This window comes from Lepus europaeus, chromosome 2, assembly GCF_033115175.1.
Source record: "Lepus europaeus isolate LE1 chromosome 2, mLepTim1.pri, whole genome shotgun sequence".
In the NCBI taxonomy this organism is placed as follows: domain Eukaryota; kingdom Metazoa; phylum Chordata; class Mammalia; order Lagomorpha; family Leporidae; genus Lepus; species Lepus europaeus.
This window is the reverse complement of record NC_084828.1, coordinates 123,575,515-123,591,648: the sequence shown is the minus strand read 5'-3', so window position 1 is coordinate 123,591,648 and position 16,134 is coordinate 123,575,515. Positions and strand designations below refer to the sequence as shown.

The 16,134-nt window shown below is 39.5% G+C and overlaps 1 protein-coding gene across 2 annotated transcripts in view; it reads right to left on the bottom strand.

Annotated features, from left to right (window-relative positions):
* The window catches only part of VEPH1 (ventricular zone expressed PH domain containing 1), a 260,419-nt gene that overhangs the window by 47,370 nt on the left and 196,915 nt on the right, over positions 1–16,134 (bottom strand). The window contains exon 10 of one of the 2 annotated variants that reach the window (XM_062178364.1): positions 13,506–13,640. The exons of the other annotated variant lie outside the window; for it this stretch is intronic. Within the exon in view, the coding sequence (XP_062034348.1) occupies positions 13,506–13,640 (135 nt within the window). The remainder of the gene's footprint in view (positions 1–13,505; positions 13,641–16,134) is intronic. 2 annotated transcript variants of the gene reach the window in all.

Below are 16,134 nucleotides of genomic sequence, written 5' to 3'. Positions count from 1 at the left end.
GTTTTTATTTTTAAATTCACTTATGTAAAGGGAACAGATTTCATGTATTTCATATATACCGTTTTTTTTTTTTTTTTTTTTTTTTTTTTTTTTTTGACAAGCAGAGTGGACAGTGAGAGAGAGACAGAGAGAAAGGTCTTCCTTTTCCATTGGTTCACCCCACAATGGCTGCTGTGACCGGCGCACTGCAGCTGGCGCACCTCACTGATCCGAAGCCAGGAGACAGGTGCTTCCTCCTGGTCTCCCATGCGGGTGCAGGGCCCAAGCACTTGGGCCATCCTCCATTGCCTTCCAAGGCCACAGCAGAGAGCTGGACAGGAAGAGGAGCAACCAGGACAGAAACCGGCGCCCCGACCAGGACTAGAACCCAGGGTGCTGGTGCTGCAGGCGGAGGATTAGGCTAGTGAGCCATCATATATACAGTTTTAAGAACAAAATGATACTCCCCACTGTCTCTCTTTCTCTCCCTCCTCCCTTTTATTTTTTTAATTTTTGTGATGACATTTTCAATTAAGCTCATAATCATAAGCTTAATTTTCCATTAAATAAAGCATTCAGCAAGTAGTAAGTAAAAAGGCCACTGTTTCTCAGGAGTATAGATAAGGGCTAAAAATAATAATAATAAAATCTCAATGTGTCAATTTTACTTATTTACATTATAGTTTTTGTACTCTCTATATTAGTTACTACAAATCAGAGAAAACACTTCCATAATGGCTTTACTAGTTTACATTCTTGATAGCAGTTACTAGGGTACCTTTATTTCCATGTCCTCACTAGCATTTGTTAATTTTGATTTTTAGATGATAGCCATTCTAACTTGGATAATCACAGGTGAACCTTCGCTGTGGTTTTTTATTTGCATTTCTCTGATGACTAGTTATCCTGAGTATTTTCTCATGTGCCTGCTATTCATTTGTATATCATCCTTTGAAAAATGCTTGTTCATGTTCTTTGTCCATTCCTTAACTGGATTGCTTTATTGTTGTTGAGTTTTTTGAGGTCCTTATATATTTTGGAATTAATCTTTTATCTGATGCATAGTTTGCAATTTTTTTTTTTTTTTGACAGGCAGAGTGGACAGTGAGAGAGAGACAGAGAGAAAGGTCTTCCTTTTGCCATTGGTTCACCCTCCAATGGCCGCCGCGGTAGGCACGCTGCGGCCGGCACACCGCGCTGATCCGATGGCAGGAGCCAGGTGCTTCTCCTGGTCTCCCATGGGGTGCAGGGCCCAAGCACTTGGGCCATCCTCCACTGCACTCCCTGGCCACAGCAGAGAGCTGGCCTGGAAGAGGGGCAACCAGGACAGGATTGGTGCCCCGACCGGGACTAGAACCCTGTGTGCCGGCGCCGCAAGGCGGAGGATTAGCCTAGTGAGCCACGGCGCTGGCTGTTTGCAAATATTTTCTTCCATTCTGTTGGTTGCCTCTTTTCTGAGAATTTCCTTTGCTATGCTAAAGTTTCTTAGCTTGATGTAATCTCATTTATCTAATTTTGCTTTTGTTGTCTGTGATTCTTATCCAAGAAGTCTTTGCTTATGCCAATGTCCTGCAGGATTTCCCCTATGTTTTCCTCTAATAATTTGATGGTTCAAGTTTTATGTTTAGATCCTTGATCCATTGTGAGTTTATGTTTGTATATGTATGGGTTTTGTTTCATACTTCTGCATGTGGAGATCCAGTTTTCCCAGTAGCATTGAGTAAAAAAGACTGTCCTTTCTCCAGGGAGTGATTTTAGCTTGTCTCACAATGGTTAGTGGGTTGTAGGTATGCATATTAATTTCTGGGGTTTCTTTTCCATTCCATTGGTCTACTTCTCTATTTTTGTGCCAGTACCAGGTTGTTTAATAACTACAGCCTTATAGTATGTCTTGAAATCTGGTATTGCGATGCCTCGAGCTTTGTTTTCATTATTTAAGATTGCTTTAGCTATTCAGGGTCTCCTGTGCTTCCATATGAATTGTAGATTCATTTTTCCTAGATTGGAGAAGAATATCTTGATATTTTGATTGGGATCACATTAAATCTGTAAATTGCTTTGGTAGTATGGACATTTTGATTATATTAATTCTTCCAATCCATAAACATAGAAAATTTTTCCATTTTTTCTATGTCTTCTTGTATTTCTTTTCTTAATGTTTTGTGATTTTCTTTGTAGAGATTTTTCATGTCCTTGGTTATATTTATCCTAAGATATTCAATTTTTTGTAGCTATTGTGAATGAGACTGATCTTGGAAGTTCTTGCTCAGTAATGACATCGTTTGTGTATACAAAGGCTATTGATTTTTCTGTGTCGATTTTTTTTTTTTTTTTTGACAGGCAGAGTGGACAGTGAGCGAGAGAGACAGAAAGAAAGGTCTTCCTTTTTGCCTTTGGTTCACCCTCCAATGGCCACTGCAGCCAGCGCATCTCGCTGATCCGAAGCCAGGAGCCAGGTGCTTCTCCTGGTCTCCCATGCGGGTGCAGGGCCCAAGGACTTGGGCCATCCTCCACTGCCTTCCCGGGCCATAGCAGAGAGCTGGCCTGGAAGAAGGGCAACCAGGATAGAATCCGGCGCCCCAACCGGGACTAGAACCTGGTGTGCCGGTGCCGCAAGGCGGAGGATTAGCCTGTTAAGCCATGGTGCCGGCCAAGGATGTGAATTCTATGCCTTCTCTGTACCTATTGAGCTAATCATACCGATTTTATTCTTCAATTTGTTAATGTTATGTATCATGTTTATTGATTTGCATATATTAAACCAGCCCTGATCCCTGGGATAAATCTCACTTGGTCTGGGTAGATGGTCTTTTTGATGTATTGTTGCATTGGGTTAGTATTTTTTTTTTTTTCCTTAAGATTTACTTATCTATTTGAAAGGCAGAGTTACAGAGAGGCAGAGAGGAAGGGGGTGGGAGAGAAAGAGAGATATCCCCATCTGCTGGTCCACTTCCCTAATGGCCGCAACGGCCAGAGCAGGGCTGATCTGAAGCCAGGAGCCAGGAGCTTCCTCCGGATCTCCCCTGTGGGTAAAGGGATCCAAAGACTTGGGCCTTCTTCCACTGCTTTCCCAGGCCACAGCAGAGATCTGGATTGGAAGTGGAGCAGATAGGGCCCGAACTGACACCCACATGGGATGCCAGTACCACAAGTGACAGCCTCACCTGCTAATCCACAGCACCGGCCCTGGGTTAGTTAGTATTTTATTGAGGATTTTTGTATCTATGTTCATGAGGGATGTTGGTCTATAGTTGTCTTTCTTTGTTGTATATTTTTCTGATTTTGGAATTAAGGTGATATTGACCTCACAGAAGGAAGTTGGGAGGATTCCCTCCCTTTCAATTTTTTTTTGAATAGTTTAAGAAGTGAGATTAGTTCTTTTTAAAAGTTTGGTAGAGTTTAGCAGTGAAGCCACGTGATTCTGGGCTTTTATTTGTTGGGAGGGTGCATATTACTGATCCAATTTCTGTCTTGGTTATTGGTCTATTCAGGTTTTCTATGTCTTCATGCCTCAGTTTTGGCAAATTGTGTCAAGAAATCTATTCATTTCTTCTAGATTTTCCAATTTGTTGGCATATAGCTGTTTGTAATAATTCCTGATGATTCTTTTTTTTCCTGTTGTATCAATTGTAACATCTTATTTTCATCTCTGATTTTATTAATTTGGGTCTTCTTTTTTTGGGGTTATTTGGGACAATGATTTATTGACTATTTTATTTAAAACAGCTCTTCATTTCAATGTTCTTTTGTGTGATTTTTAAAATTTCAATTTTGTTTAATTCTTTTTATTATTTCTCTCCTCCTACTAATTCTGTTTGATTTGTTATTGTTTTTCTAAGTTCTTGGGATGCATTGTTAGATCATTTATTTGATACCTTTCCAATTTCTTGATGTAGGCACTTATTGCTATAAACTTTCCTCTTAACACTACTTTTGCTGTATCCCATAAGTTTTGATGTGTTGTTATTTTCATTCATTTCAAAGAATTTTTTAAATTTCCCTTTTGATTTCTTCTATGACACAGTATTCATTCAGGAGCATGTTGTTCAGTCTCTGTGTTTGTATATTTTCTAGAGTTTCTTATGTTGTTAATTTCCAGCTTCATTCCATTGCAGTTAGAAAAGATACATGGTATGATTTCAATTTTTTGGCATTTGTTGAGGCTTGCTTTATGGCTTAGTATATGGTCTGTCCTAGAGAATGCTCCATGTACTGACGAAAAAATGTGTATTCTGCAGTTCTGTGATGGAATGTTCTATAGATATCAAGCAGATCCATTTGGTTGATAGTGTAGGTTTGTGTTGTGGCTTATTTACTGATTTTTGGTCTGCTTGATCTGTCCATTGATGAAAATGAGGTGTTGAAGTCTCCCATTATTATTGTGTTGGGGTGTATGTCTCCCTTTAGCTTCATTAACAATCATTTTAAATAGCTGATGCTCTAGCATTGGGTGCATATGCATTTACTACAGTCATATCTTCCAGTTAAATCAATCCTGTAATTATTACATATGACCTTCTTTGTCTATTTTAACAGTTTTTATATTAAATTCTGTTTTGTCTGATATGAGGATATCCTGCTTGTTTTTTGTTTCAATTTACATGGAATATCTTTTTCCAAGCTTTCACTTTTAGTCTCTGTGTATGTGGTGAGGTATGTTTCTTGTAGGCAGCATATTAGATAAGCTTTGTTTTTTAATCCATTCAGCCAGTCTGTATCTTTTTTATATATAAAGATTTATTTATTTGGAAGGCAGAATTACAGAGAGAAAGACGGAGATCTTTCATCCACTGGTTCACTTTCCAAATGGCTGCAATGGGTGGGGCAGCGCCAGTCCAAAGCCAGGAGCTAGGAGCTTCATGTTGGTTTCCCATGTGGTTGACAGGGGCCAAGCACTAGGGCCATATTCTACTGCTTTCCCAGGTGCATTAGCAGGGAGCTGGATTGGAAGTGGAGCAGCTGGGACTTGAACTGGTGCCATATGGAATGCTAGCATCACATGCCATGTTTTAACCCACTGTGTTCCAATGCTGGCTCCCAGTCTGTATCTTTTAATTGGAGAATTTAGTCCATTTACATTCAAGGTTATTATTGATAAGTAATGACTGTTCCTGCCATTTTTTTTGGTAAATATTTGTCTCACTTTATCTTTCTGGCTGTCTTCTACCATCAATTCATGAAATACCAAAAATTATGTTGCTATAATTTATATTGGAACTCTATTAACCTGTTGACTAACTTAAGAAGTATAAAAATCTTTTGAATATTCATTATTCCTGACCAGGAACCTGGTACATCATTATATTTATTGCAATCTAATTTCTCTCCATTGTACCATGGCTTGGAGAAAGTTAATCTCCCTTCTATTTAGTTTATTCCTTTGTAAAATAGGAACATTAATGTACCTATCTCTGTGCTCATTGTGCTGCTCTTGATCTTAAGTGAAATACTTGATAGTAAGTGCAGAGGACAGTGCCCAGCACAAGCCATTACTGATATTATTAATATGAATAGTTTTTATTCTCATAGTTTCTGAAAGTAAGGTTGACTTTATTTCCGATTACTGATGGTATACTCCTTCTCCATGTTTTGTGTCCCATTTATTCAACATGTTCTTCCTCTTACTTTTTAATGCCTACTATGAGCCAGGGATGCCTTTTAACTACCCAAGATTTCACAATTTACAAGACAGACAAGAGCTCTGCTCTTATGTATTTTAAATTCTCCTGTTGTCTCATGTCTTTAAGCAATACTCAATGATAAACATTATAGTGGGTATACTGCTTTTGACAATTTAACAAAAACATCTTCAGTATTTCAGTGCTAAGCATAATTTTTCTTTTATTATAAGACAAATATAAGGATACTTCAAAAAGTATCCTGGAAATGGAATTAAAATATAAGTTTACTTTGTTGCACAAAATTTAAACCCATGCAGTTTTTTCATACTATGCAGTTCCATGAACTTTTTCAAGACTTCCCAAAAAAAAAAAACAACCCAAAATTCTTTTCATCAAAATAAAGTCATTTTAATACCATTTTGTACAAACTGTTTGAATCACCCTCATATTTATCATGCTAAGAAAATATTTTGCATTTATAGTTAGTTGTAGTACTCATCCATTCTATTAATCACTCGTAACACTGAGAGTCTGTTAAATACTAAGTGGTACTCTGGGTACTGTGTGAATAATGAAAAGCACAGGTTCTCATAGAAAACTGGTCTAATTAGGGATATAGACATTTTTATAATTTTGATATAAAATATGATTATTAAAATTGTTTGTGGACTTGATAAATGCCATTGAAGTATCTAGGGATGATAATTTTTTCTTATCTGAACTATTGAACTGGCACATTTTACTAATATTGAAACTTTACATTTTTGTAACTTAAAAATATAGCATTATATAAAGATTTTCACACTTCAACTCCTATGTAGATTGATATATTGTGGTTTGCAAATTATTATTTGATTGAATTTATTCTGAAAAATTCATGTTTAAAATTTGGGCCTTTTGAAGTGGGCGTTTAGCCTAGAAGTTAAGACACCTGTGGAAACACTTCAGAGTCCTTGGGTTCAATTCCTGCTTCTGGTTCCTGACCTTGGGAGGTAATAGTGATGGCTCAAAGTTACTGAGTTCCTGTCACCCAAATGGGAGACCAGACCTGAATTTTCTTGGCTCTTAGCTTTAGCTTGGCTAGGGCTGCGCCACTGCAGGCATTTGGGGAGTGAACCTATAATTGGGAGAGCATGCTTTCTCCCTCTCTCTCTCTCAGTCTCTCAAATAGATGTATTATTTAATTAAAACAAAATGAAATTTGTATAGTGTTTTTTGATAATGTCGATCTGACCACATTAAGAATATGACAACCCCAGACATGGTCCTTCAGGTTGAAGTCTCTGTTTCCACTTTGAACCTCTACGAGTATGTCTAAGAGAGATTTGAGTTTGTGCTAGTTTTGAGAGAGAGAACGCTCGCTAGGGATCATAATGCTAACTTGTGTGTGTTGAGAGATCACAGTGTGTGGCCACTGTTCTGAGAGCTTGATGCATATTAACTCATTCAATCCATCCTCAAAACAGCTGTCATAGGTATTACTATTATCTCCATTGTATAATGAAATATCTGGAGCACAGAGCTAACAGCCCATAGCCCTGGTATATGGCAGACAGATTTTAAACCCAGGCAACCTGGCTTCAGAGCCAATATTCTTTTCTACTCTGGCAGGTATATGAATCAAGAAAGGTCAGGCCGGCGCCGTGGCTCAACAGGCTAATCCTCCGCTTTGCGGCGCCGGCACACTGGGTTCTAGTCCCGGTCGGGGCACCGGATTCTATCCCGGTTGCCCCTCTTCCAGGCCAGCTCTCTGCTATGGCCCGGGAGTGCAGTGGAGGATGGCCCAAGTGCTTGGGCCCTGCACCCGCATGGGAGACCAGGAGAAGCACCTGGCTCCTGGCTTCGGATCAGCGCAATGCGCCGGCTGCAGCGGCCATTGGAGGGTGAACCAGTGGCAAAAGGAAGACCTTTCTCTCTGTCTCTCTCTCTCACTATCCACTCTGCCTGTCAAAAAAAAATAAATAAATAAATTAAAAAAAATTAAAAAATTAAAAAAAAGAAAGGTAACTCATGCTGTTGTAATGAATACCAAAACTTTGCTTTTCAACAACAACAGAACAACAGAAAAGATTGTTTCTTCTTCATGCAAAGTGTGGCTCTCAGAGCAGCAGATCCACGTGGAAGCACAGATTTCCAGCCTATCTGCATCTCTTTTTTTTTTCTTTTAAAGCTTTATTTATTTGAGAGGTAGAGTTACAGACAGAGAGGGGGAGAGACAGAGAAAAAGGTCTTCTATCTGCTGGTTCACTCCTCAAACGGCTGCAACAGGCAGAGCTGGGCTGATCTGAAGCCAGGAGCCAGGAGCTTCCTCCTGGTCTCCCATGCAGCAGGATGCTAAGCACTTGGCCCATCTTCCATGGCTTTTCTAGGCCATAGCAGAAAGCTGGATCAGAAATGGAGCAGCCATGGGGCCAGCATTGTGGCATAGAGGGTAAAGTTGCTGCCTGCAGTGCTAGCATCCCATATGAGCACTGGTTCGAGTCCCGGCTGCTCCACTTCCGATCCAGTTCTCTGCTGTGGCCTGAGAAGGCAGTGGAGGATGGCCCAAGTCCTTGGGCCCCTGCACTTGCGTGGGAGATCTGGAAGAAGTTCCTGGCTCCCGGCTTCAGATTGGTGCAGCTCCAGCTGTTGTAGTCAATTGGGGAGTGAACCAGTGAATGGAGGACCTCTCTTTCTCTGCCTCTCCTTCTCTCTCTGTAACTCTGATTTTCAAGTAAAATAAATAAATCTTAAAAAAAAAATAAAGAAGTGGAGCAGCCAGCTCATATGGGATGTTGGCACTGCAGGCAGTGGGTTAGCCTACTGGGCCACAGTGCTGGCCCTGCTGTCTGCATCTTCTGGCGACTCAATATCAACATTTGTTTCCACAGCCACTGTGGAAGGGGCATAGAGGGAACGTGGAGAAATACACCCTGGCTCTGAAAAGTTTCCCCTTGGAGTGACACATATCCCCTCTCAGATTTCACTGGCTGAAACCAAGTTACATGGCTAAACTCTACCTTCACATATCATGTGCTCCAAGGAAAGGAACACTAGATGTGTTGGTGCCAGCCCTGATGTCACCATGGTATGTGTCCTAGCTCTAACTCTGCCACTGACTTTCAACATGTCTCTTTGCTTCCAATTTTAACATCTGGAAAATGACAAGATTCATCTGTTTATTCCATTGATATCTATTACTGAGAGGTTACTGTGTGCCAAGAAATGTGTGATACTGGTGCAATGGTAAGCATGGTGAAATCCTTGCCCTCAAGCAGTTTGCACTGTAATGGACTTCTCAGTGATAATTTTCTGCTCTAACATTTGAAGATTATGGGATGGGCATTTGGAGCAGTGGCTAAGCCGCTCCTTGGGATGCTCCCATTCAATATTGGAGTATCAGGGTTGAAGCCTCAGCTCTGCTCTGGATTGCAGCTCCCTGCTAATGCACATCCTGGGTGGCAGAGGTGTCCACTCAAGTGCCTAGGGCCTGGTCACCCAGTTAGGAGACCCGAATTGACTTCCTGGCCCCTGGTTTGACCCAGTTCTGGCTATTGTGGGCATTTGGAGAGTGAATCAGGGCACAGGACAGTCTCTCTCTCTCTCTCTCTTTCTCCTCCCACCTTTCAAATAAAACTAAAATAATAAATACAATTTTAAAAATACCAGCATTCTATTAAAAAGCAACCACTTCAACCATTCAACCACAACAAACCCCCCAAAGGTTTAAATTCTAGACCCTCGGGCATTTCTCTCAGAGCTTTCTTCCTTTTTCCTTGTGCACCTGAATGCAATTGGCTGCGGTGAGTCTTCATCATAGCAGCAAGTACACATGTGTCTATTACTTTAGGATCACTAGTAAACTGGCAGAGATTGTGGAAATAAGACTTTGCACTACATTCATAGTTATTTTTAAAGGTAAATTCAGTCAGTTTGGCACACATTCCCACAGACTTACACCTAAGGGTAAAGCTAAAAACTTGCCATGGGACTCCAAGTCCCATTAAGTTGGCAGGTACTAATGCCATCTTACTAGTTAAAGTGATCATTTTAAGTGCGTAACTTATCATAAAGATAGGAATAAATGACAAAGGGATCACATAAATAAGACCAAGTGTCTGCTAATAACAATAGATAGAATTAAAAGGGAAAGAATGATCCAACATGGGAAGCAGGCCACACAGCAAACTCATAGAATGACAAATGCCCTAAACAGCACTCTGGCCTCAGAATCAGCCCTTAAGGCATTTGTATCTGGCTAAAAAGCCCATGAGAGCATTTCAGGCATGGAAAGCCAAGACACTGTGGCAAAAAAAATGACCTACATGAAAGATCTCTGTGAGTAAGATCCCAGTGGAAAGAATGGGTCATCAAAGAAAGAGGTACCTTTCTCTGAAGGGAGGAGAGAACTTCCACTTTGATTATGGCCCTGTCTAAATAATGTCGGAGTTTGTGGACTCAAGAGGCTTTCATAGCCTTGATAGCTCGTGACAAGAGCCTTGGGTGATTACTGATATCATAAGAGTATCAATTGTTAAATCAACAATAGAAGTCATTGTGCACTTGCTCCCCATGTAGGACCTCTGTCCTTAATGAGTTGTACTATGAGAATTAATTGTAAAACCAGTCTTCAAACAGTACTTTATACCTTGTGTGTATATGTGGGTGCAAACTGTTGAAATCATTATTTAGTATAGAGTTGATCTTCTGTAATAGATAATTAAAAATGAATCTCAATGAATAATGGGATGGGAGAGGGAGTAGGAGGTGGGATGGGAGTGGGGGAGGGAGGGCGGGTATGAGGGGAAGAACTGCTATTTCCAAAAGCTGTACCTATGAAATTTATATTTATTAAATAAAAGCTTTCTAAAAAATAAAAGTAATGTACAGAAAAATCAATTTGATTAAGAAATTCAGGGCAGATAACTTTGCCACCTAATGTGCAATCCAGATATCAAAATTTTTCTTCACTCAGGAATAACCCAAATGATAAAAGTTTGAAAATTTCAAAAAAAATTCATTTACAGTTCATTTTTCCCTGAGGGAATATTTATTGGTATGAAATAGAAGAAATATGAATAAGTATCCTTGAGAACATGCATAAAACTGGTTGCCAAGATTTTTTTTTAATCTCTGAGGACTTGAAGCAGCCTGCCAAGTTTTAATTTGCTAGTTGTCTCTGGTTAAAATACAATTCACATGAAAGATTTATAAGAATTTGAGACATTGTCTTTAAACATGATGCAACAGAAGAAAATTTGAATGAATGTGCAAAGAATTCCATTTTACCCTACACTGATGCAGTTGTGGCATTTCCTTTATTTTTAATACTGCATGTCAAATTCTTAAACCAAAGCCAAAAAGAACTTAGTGATTCAATAGTTGGATATGTCTTTAGTATATCAGAAAATACATTTCTGATAAATCACACTCATTTGTTGTTCTGTTTCAATTCTTCCACACTTTAGAGATATTCAGTTAGTTTTATAATAAGTGTTTGATTAGTTCATTTGCTACATGTTTATACTTCGAATTTAATGTTGCATTGTTTGTTCTCCTTCTCAGTCACAGAGGAAGAACTGACACCAGGATCATATGCTTACAAAACCTTTTGTTTCCTAGTCAGCAACCAATACTTACTATTGAGCTTTCTTGGAGGTAACATAAGAATTATCAGAATCTCTGAATATGAGAAGGATATTAAGAGGAAAGTGGATAATATTATAACAGTTACCGTAAGAGGTCAGTAACCATTGTCTACTCTCAATACAAATTCCACTTGAGTGATCCAGGCTACTGTTACGAAATAAGTGCTGGCTTCTGGCTCCCACATTCATATCTCCAGTCATGGCTTTCTTTCTAGAGAAACACCATTACCACCTGGTTATCCACACAGACAGCTCAGACCAAAAATATGCAAACCAGAATGTTTTGTCTTCTTCCCCTGCCACCGGCAGCTTCTTTTGTGGCCTCTCTTCTTCAGGATGGCGTCATCATCCTTTGGCCCAAAAATGAACCAAAAGTCATCCTTGATTCTTCCATTTTCCTAATCAGGCACCAAGTCTCGTCAATTTGACTTCCTTTTTTTTTTTTTAAAGATTTATTTTATTCATTTGAAAGACAGAGTTACTGAGAGAGGTAGAGACACAGAGAGAGGTCTTCCATCTGCTGGTTCACTTCCCAGATGGCTGCAATGGCCGGAGCTGCGCCAATCCGAAGCCAGGAGCCAGGAGCTTCTTCTGTGTCTCCCACATGGGTGCAGGGGCCCAAGAACTTGGGCCATCTTCTACTGCTTTCCCAGGCCATAGCAGAGAGCTGGACTAGAAGTGGAGCAGCCAGGACTAGAACCAGTACCCATATGGGATGCCAGTGCTTCAGGCCAGGGCTTTAGCCCACTGCACCCAGCGCCGGCCCCTTGACTTCCTTAATAGCTCTCCAATTCTACAAAATTATGACAACTTCCAACTTTAGTTCAGCCCTTCTGTCTCAGTCTGTGTGTGCTGCTACAGCAAAATACCTGAGACTGGATAATTTAGAAATAATAGAATTTTATATTTCACTGTTCTGGAGGCTGAGCAGACCACAAGGCACAGGCAGGTCTGGTCTCTGCTTCCCATATGGTACCTTGAATGTTGTATGATTACGTGGCAGAAGGCAGAAGGGCAAAATGGCCTCATTTGTTCCCTGCAGACTTATGATAAGGTCACTAAGTCCATTCGTGAGGGTTCTACCTCCACGACTTAATCATTTCCTAAATACTCTCTTAATAGTATCACCTTGAAGTTTAAATTCAACATTTGAGTTTTGGGGACAGGGGGACATACATTCAAACCACAGTGCCAGGGTGGGCATTGTGGCACAGGGGATTAAGCTGCCTCTTAGGACTCCTGCATCCCATACTAGAGTACTGGTTGGAACTGCAGTTTCTCCACTTCTGATCCAGCTTCCTACTAATGTGTATTCTTGGAGGCAGCAGATTATGGTTCAAGTTCTTGGGTCCCTGCCATCATATGGGACACCCAAATGGAATTCTGGGCTCCTGGCTTCAGCCTAGCCCAGCCCTGGCTGTTGTGGGCATTTGGGGAGTGAACCAACAGATGGAAGATTCTCTTTCTCTCTTTCTCTCTCCCTTTCAAATAAAGAATAAATGAACATTTTTAAAAAGCCCTCAGTACTTTCATTACCTATGTGACAGCATCACTAGCCTTCTGAGTAGCCTTCCTGTCTCCAGTGAGACTTCCTCTAGTCATTCCCTCCTGCACTGAGGTCTATGACTTGTGTCTTAAGAAAATCTGAGCAAGTCAGTGCCTCTCCAAGGCTGGTTTCACCCTGTCTCATGGACAGGCCTAGTTCCATGTGCTGCTCTCTGCAGTTGCTGCCTGCCCAGCAGGTCATAGTCCTCTGTGTCCCGAGAGCGATGCCTCTACGCTCCTTAAATGCTCTGTGTCTCACATCACACGTGTGTGTCTCAGCCGAGCCAGCTCACCCTGCCCCTGCCCTCTCCCTTCCTGGCCACCTTATCTTCCTGTTCTTGCTTGTGGTGACGGCAGAAGACAAGGGTGTGAGAAGCAATATGGAGGAAAGACATGAACACACAGAGAGCCTGGAGCCTTCCCAAGCCTCGAGTGCATCACTTCTTGTGTAAAATGTGTGCTATTTCCTGCTGTGCTTACAGTTTTGGTGTGGCTCCCTCCAAGGGAGCTGTTCTGGTCAGTCCCTGGGCTTCAGACAGTGACTTTGTCTACGAATAGCACACTGTCCTAAGTCTGCCATGAAAATCGTTACTCAATAAGAGTTTTCTTATAATGACAAAGGAAGTGAAGAGAAAGGAAGAAAAATTGTGCTGTTAAGAAAATGGCAAGCTATTTCAAGGGAATCTTGAATCTTGGCTGAAAATCAATGTTCATGGAAAGAAATGATTTTTACCTTCTGCTGTGGAAATGTGGACTCCATCATGGCTGTTTCAAAGCTATGGGCACTGCCTGCCTGGGTCTTCTCCCACAGGGCTCTGAGGAATTGCACAGAGTGGCTCTGTATGGACAGGGGCTCAGGAAACAAGCTCTAAAAGTGCAAAGCGGGGGGGGGGGGGGAGGGGGATAGAGAGGACACATTATCTCTAATATTTGAGTGATTTCAAGGCATTATTTAGGCTTAGTTTGAGCTTTAACATGATCTAAATTTAAATGAAACAATAAAAAGCTACTGCAAAGAACAAGCATATACCAGGCTTTTAATTTTTTTTTAATAAAAAATTAAAATCATTTAGTAGGATTTCAAGACAGTTGGTATTGACACAAGGTTACTTATCTCAATGATTTCCAAGAGCATTATTTAATTGCAAAGCTGTTAATATAAATTCATTATTCAAATTTATTTTATCAAGAATCTGGAAATTAAGACACAAAATTAAAAGTAGAATGCAAAAATCAGGCCCTCTTAATCAGTGTAGATCTTGAACAATAGAAATTAACTCAGAGTTCATTATGCAGTTACTCAAGAATGAGCAGTGTGAGTGGGTGTGTAGGGGAAACAAAATCACTTTTCATCCTAAAATGTGTAATGGGTAAATATTTCTGAAGTTTTAAAAGATATTTTCTGTAAGTGCTGGGCAATAAGATTGATACTATGAAGAAAATCACATTTATTTATATTTCACTCAAGGCAATGAAAAATCACTCTTTAAAGGAAGATTTAAATTTGTGTTTGTATATTAATCAATGATGAGTCTAGTAATCATTTATACATTGTGATATTATACATAAGAATGTGAGAAGACTTTCAACTAAGGGAACAATTTCATAAAAACATATAGGACATCACTAAGGGGTATACAATACCATTTGAGTATATTTTATCCTTTGCATATGATATATGATAAAAGATTGGCTTATAAAATCATATTTTCTATGTCAAAGATTATCAAAGCATTGACTTATGAGACTATAGATGTTCTGTGTACAGAAATCTTTTTTCAGAAAAATCCTGCTATTATTATTAAAATGCATATTTCCAGTTCTGAGTGGGAAATGATGTAGGATCTAAAATCCTAAGTGGCCCACAGATTTCAAAAGTTTAAGAGCCAGGTACAGATAAATTGATTACACAACATAGAAAGTGGGCACAGCTGGAAATTTCCTGATTATTATCAGGAACTTAAATAGCACATACTTTTTCACTTAAAGAAGGGCAGGGTTGATTTAAAGAATCATCAATCTAAAGAGGAGTGTTTAGACTGGAGTCTGTGAATTTGACCACTTCATGAATGTGTAAAGTTGACAGAAAAGAGGGAACCTGGCCCAGGACACAAGACTAGTGCTGGGTTTGTCATCATCAAGACAATTGATTTTTATTTACCCCAAAGCCAGGACTCATCCAGGAGACTATATAATACCAAAGGGTTGGAAAAAGAAAGACATCACTGTAGTAAAATGAACACAGATGAAATGTAGTCCAGACTGATATACTAGGTGATTTTGTTTAAAGAGAAAGACAAAGAATCAGACTAAGTCAATAAAAAAATACTGACAGACCAAAAAATGTCAATTTTTTGGTTTGCTTTCAGAAAACTGACAGCTGTGAAAAACAAAGCCAAAGATAAAACAAATGCAGAATCACTGATGAAGATTATTTGAAGAAAATATGAGTAAGAGAAAAGGAAAGTAAGGTCGTTATTGCAACAAAAGGAAGACCAATCAACACTGTCTTTAAGATCACATGCAGTTTGGTTCACATCAAAATGTGAGCTGCTACGTATCAAGTGTTCTGAAGACGTCAAGAAAAAGTGGTGTCCTTAGGCATGTCCAAGCTGTCTGGTTCCTTTATTAGATTGTTCTACTTCATAATTATGAGATATGTATTTAACACTAAAATTCCTTCTTGTGCTTTTATAAAGAAATACGACTATCTGATTCATGGCTTTTGTGGAAGCTACTATAGAAATATTTTGTTAACAAAAGTAGATAAGCTTTATTGTCACTTGGCTGAATTTCCAACCATCCTGTAACACTTATTGTGTTTCTTCTGCCCTCCTGGCCTGCTCCTGCCTATATCCCCCTATTTGATTTTCCAACACACATATAACAATGTAAAGGTCACTACATCAGCGTCACATGGTCCGAGTTCTGCCCTTCAATTTTCTTATTGGTAAAAATGGTAAATAAGGTCCTTTTTGCTACCAACATTGTATAGCTTACATTCAAATGTCATATGAAAATTTAGTGGACTCAAGAATTTCCAAACAGGAATCTCTTTGCACGCCAATATTTGCTCATCAAATCCTTCTTTGTTAAACTGAAAGTTCTTCTTTATGTAATTTCACCTATATGTGTATCTTTCGTAGAAGAAAGTGCATTCTAGTGTCTTCACAAAGTCTAAATGGATACCCTGACACCTAAATTAGCTGGAGATTTGAAGAAATAAAGAGAAATAAAGGCTAGCTCTACATAGGGAAAGTTATTATACCATATAAGTTGTTTTTGTTGTTTAACATAAAGTATTTTTCCTTTCATCCTTCTTTTTTTATAAAAAGACTTATTTCTTCATTTGAAAGGCAGAG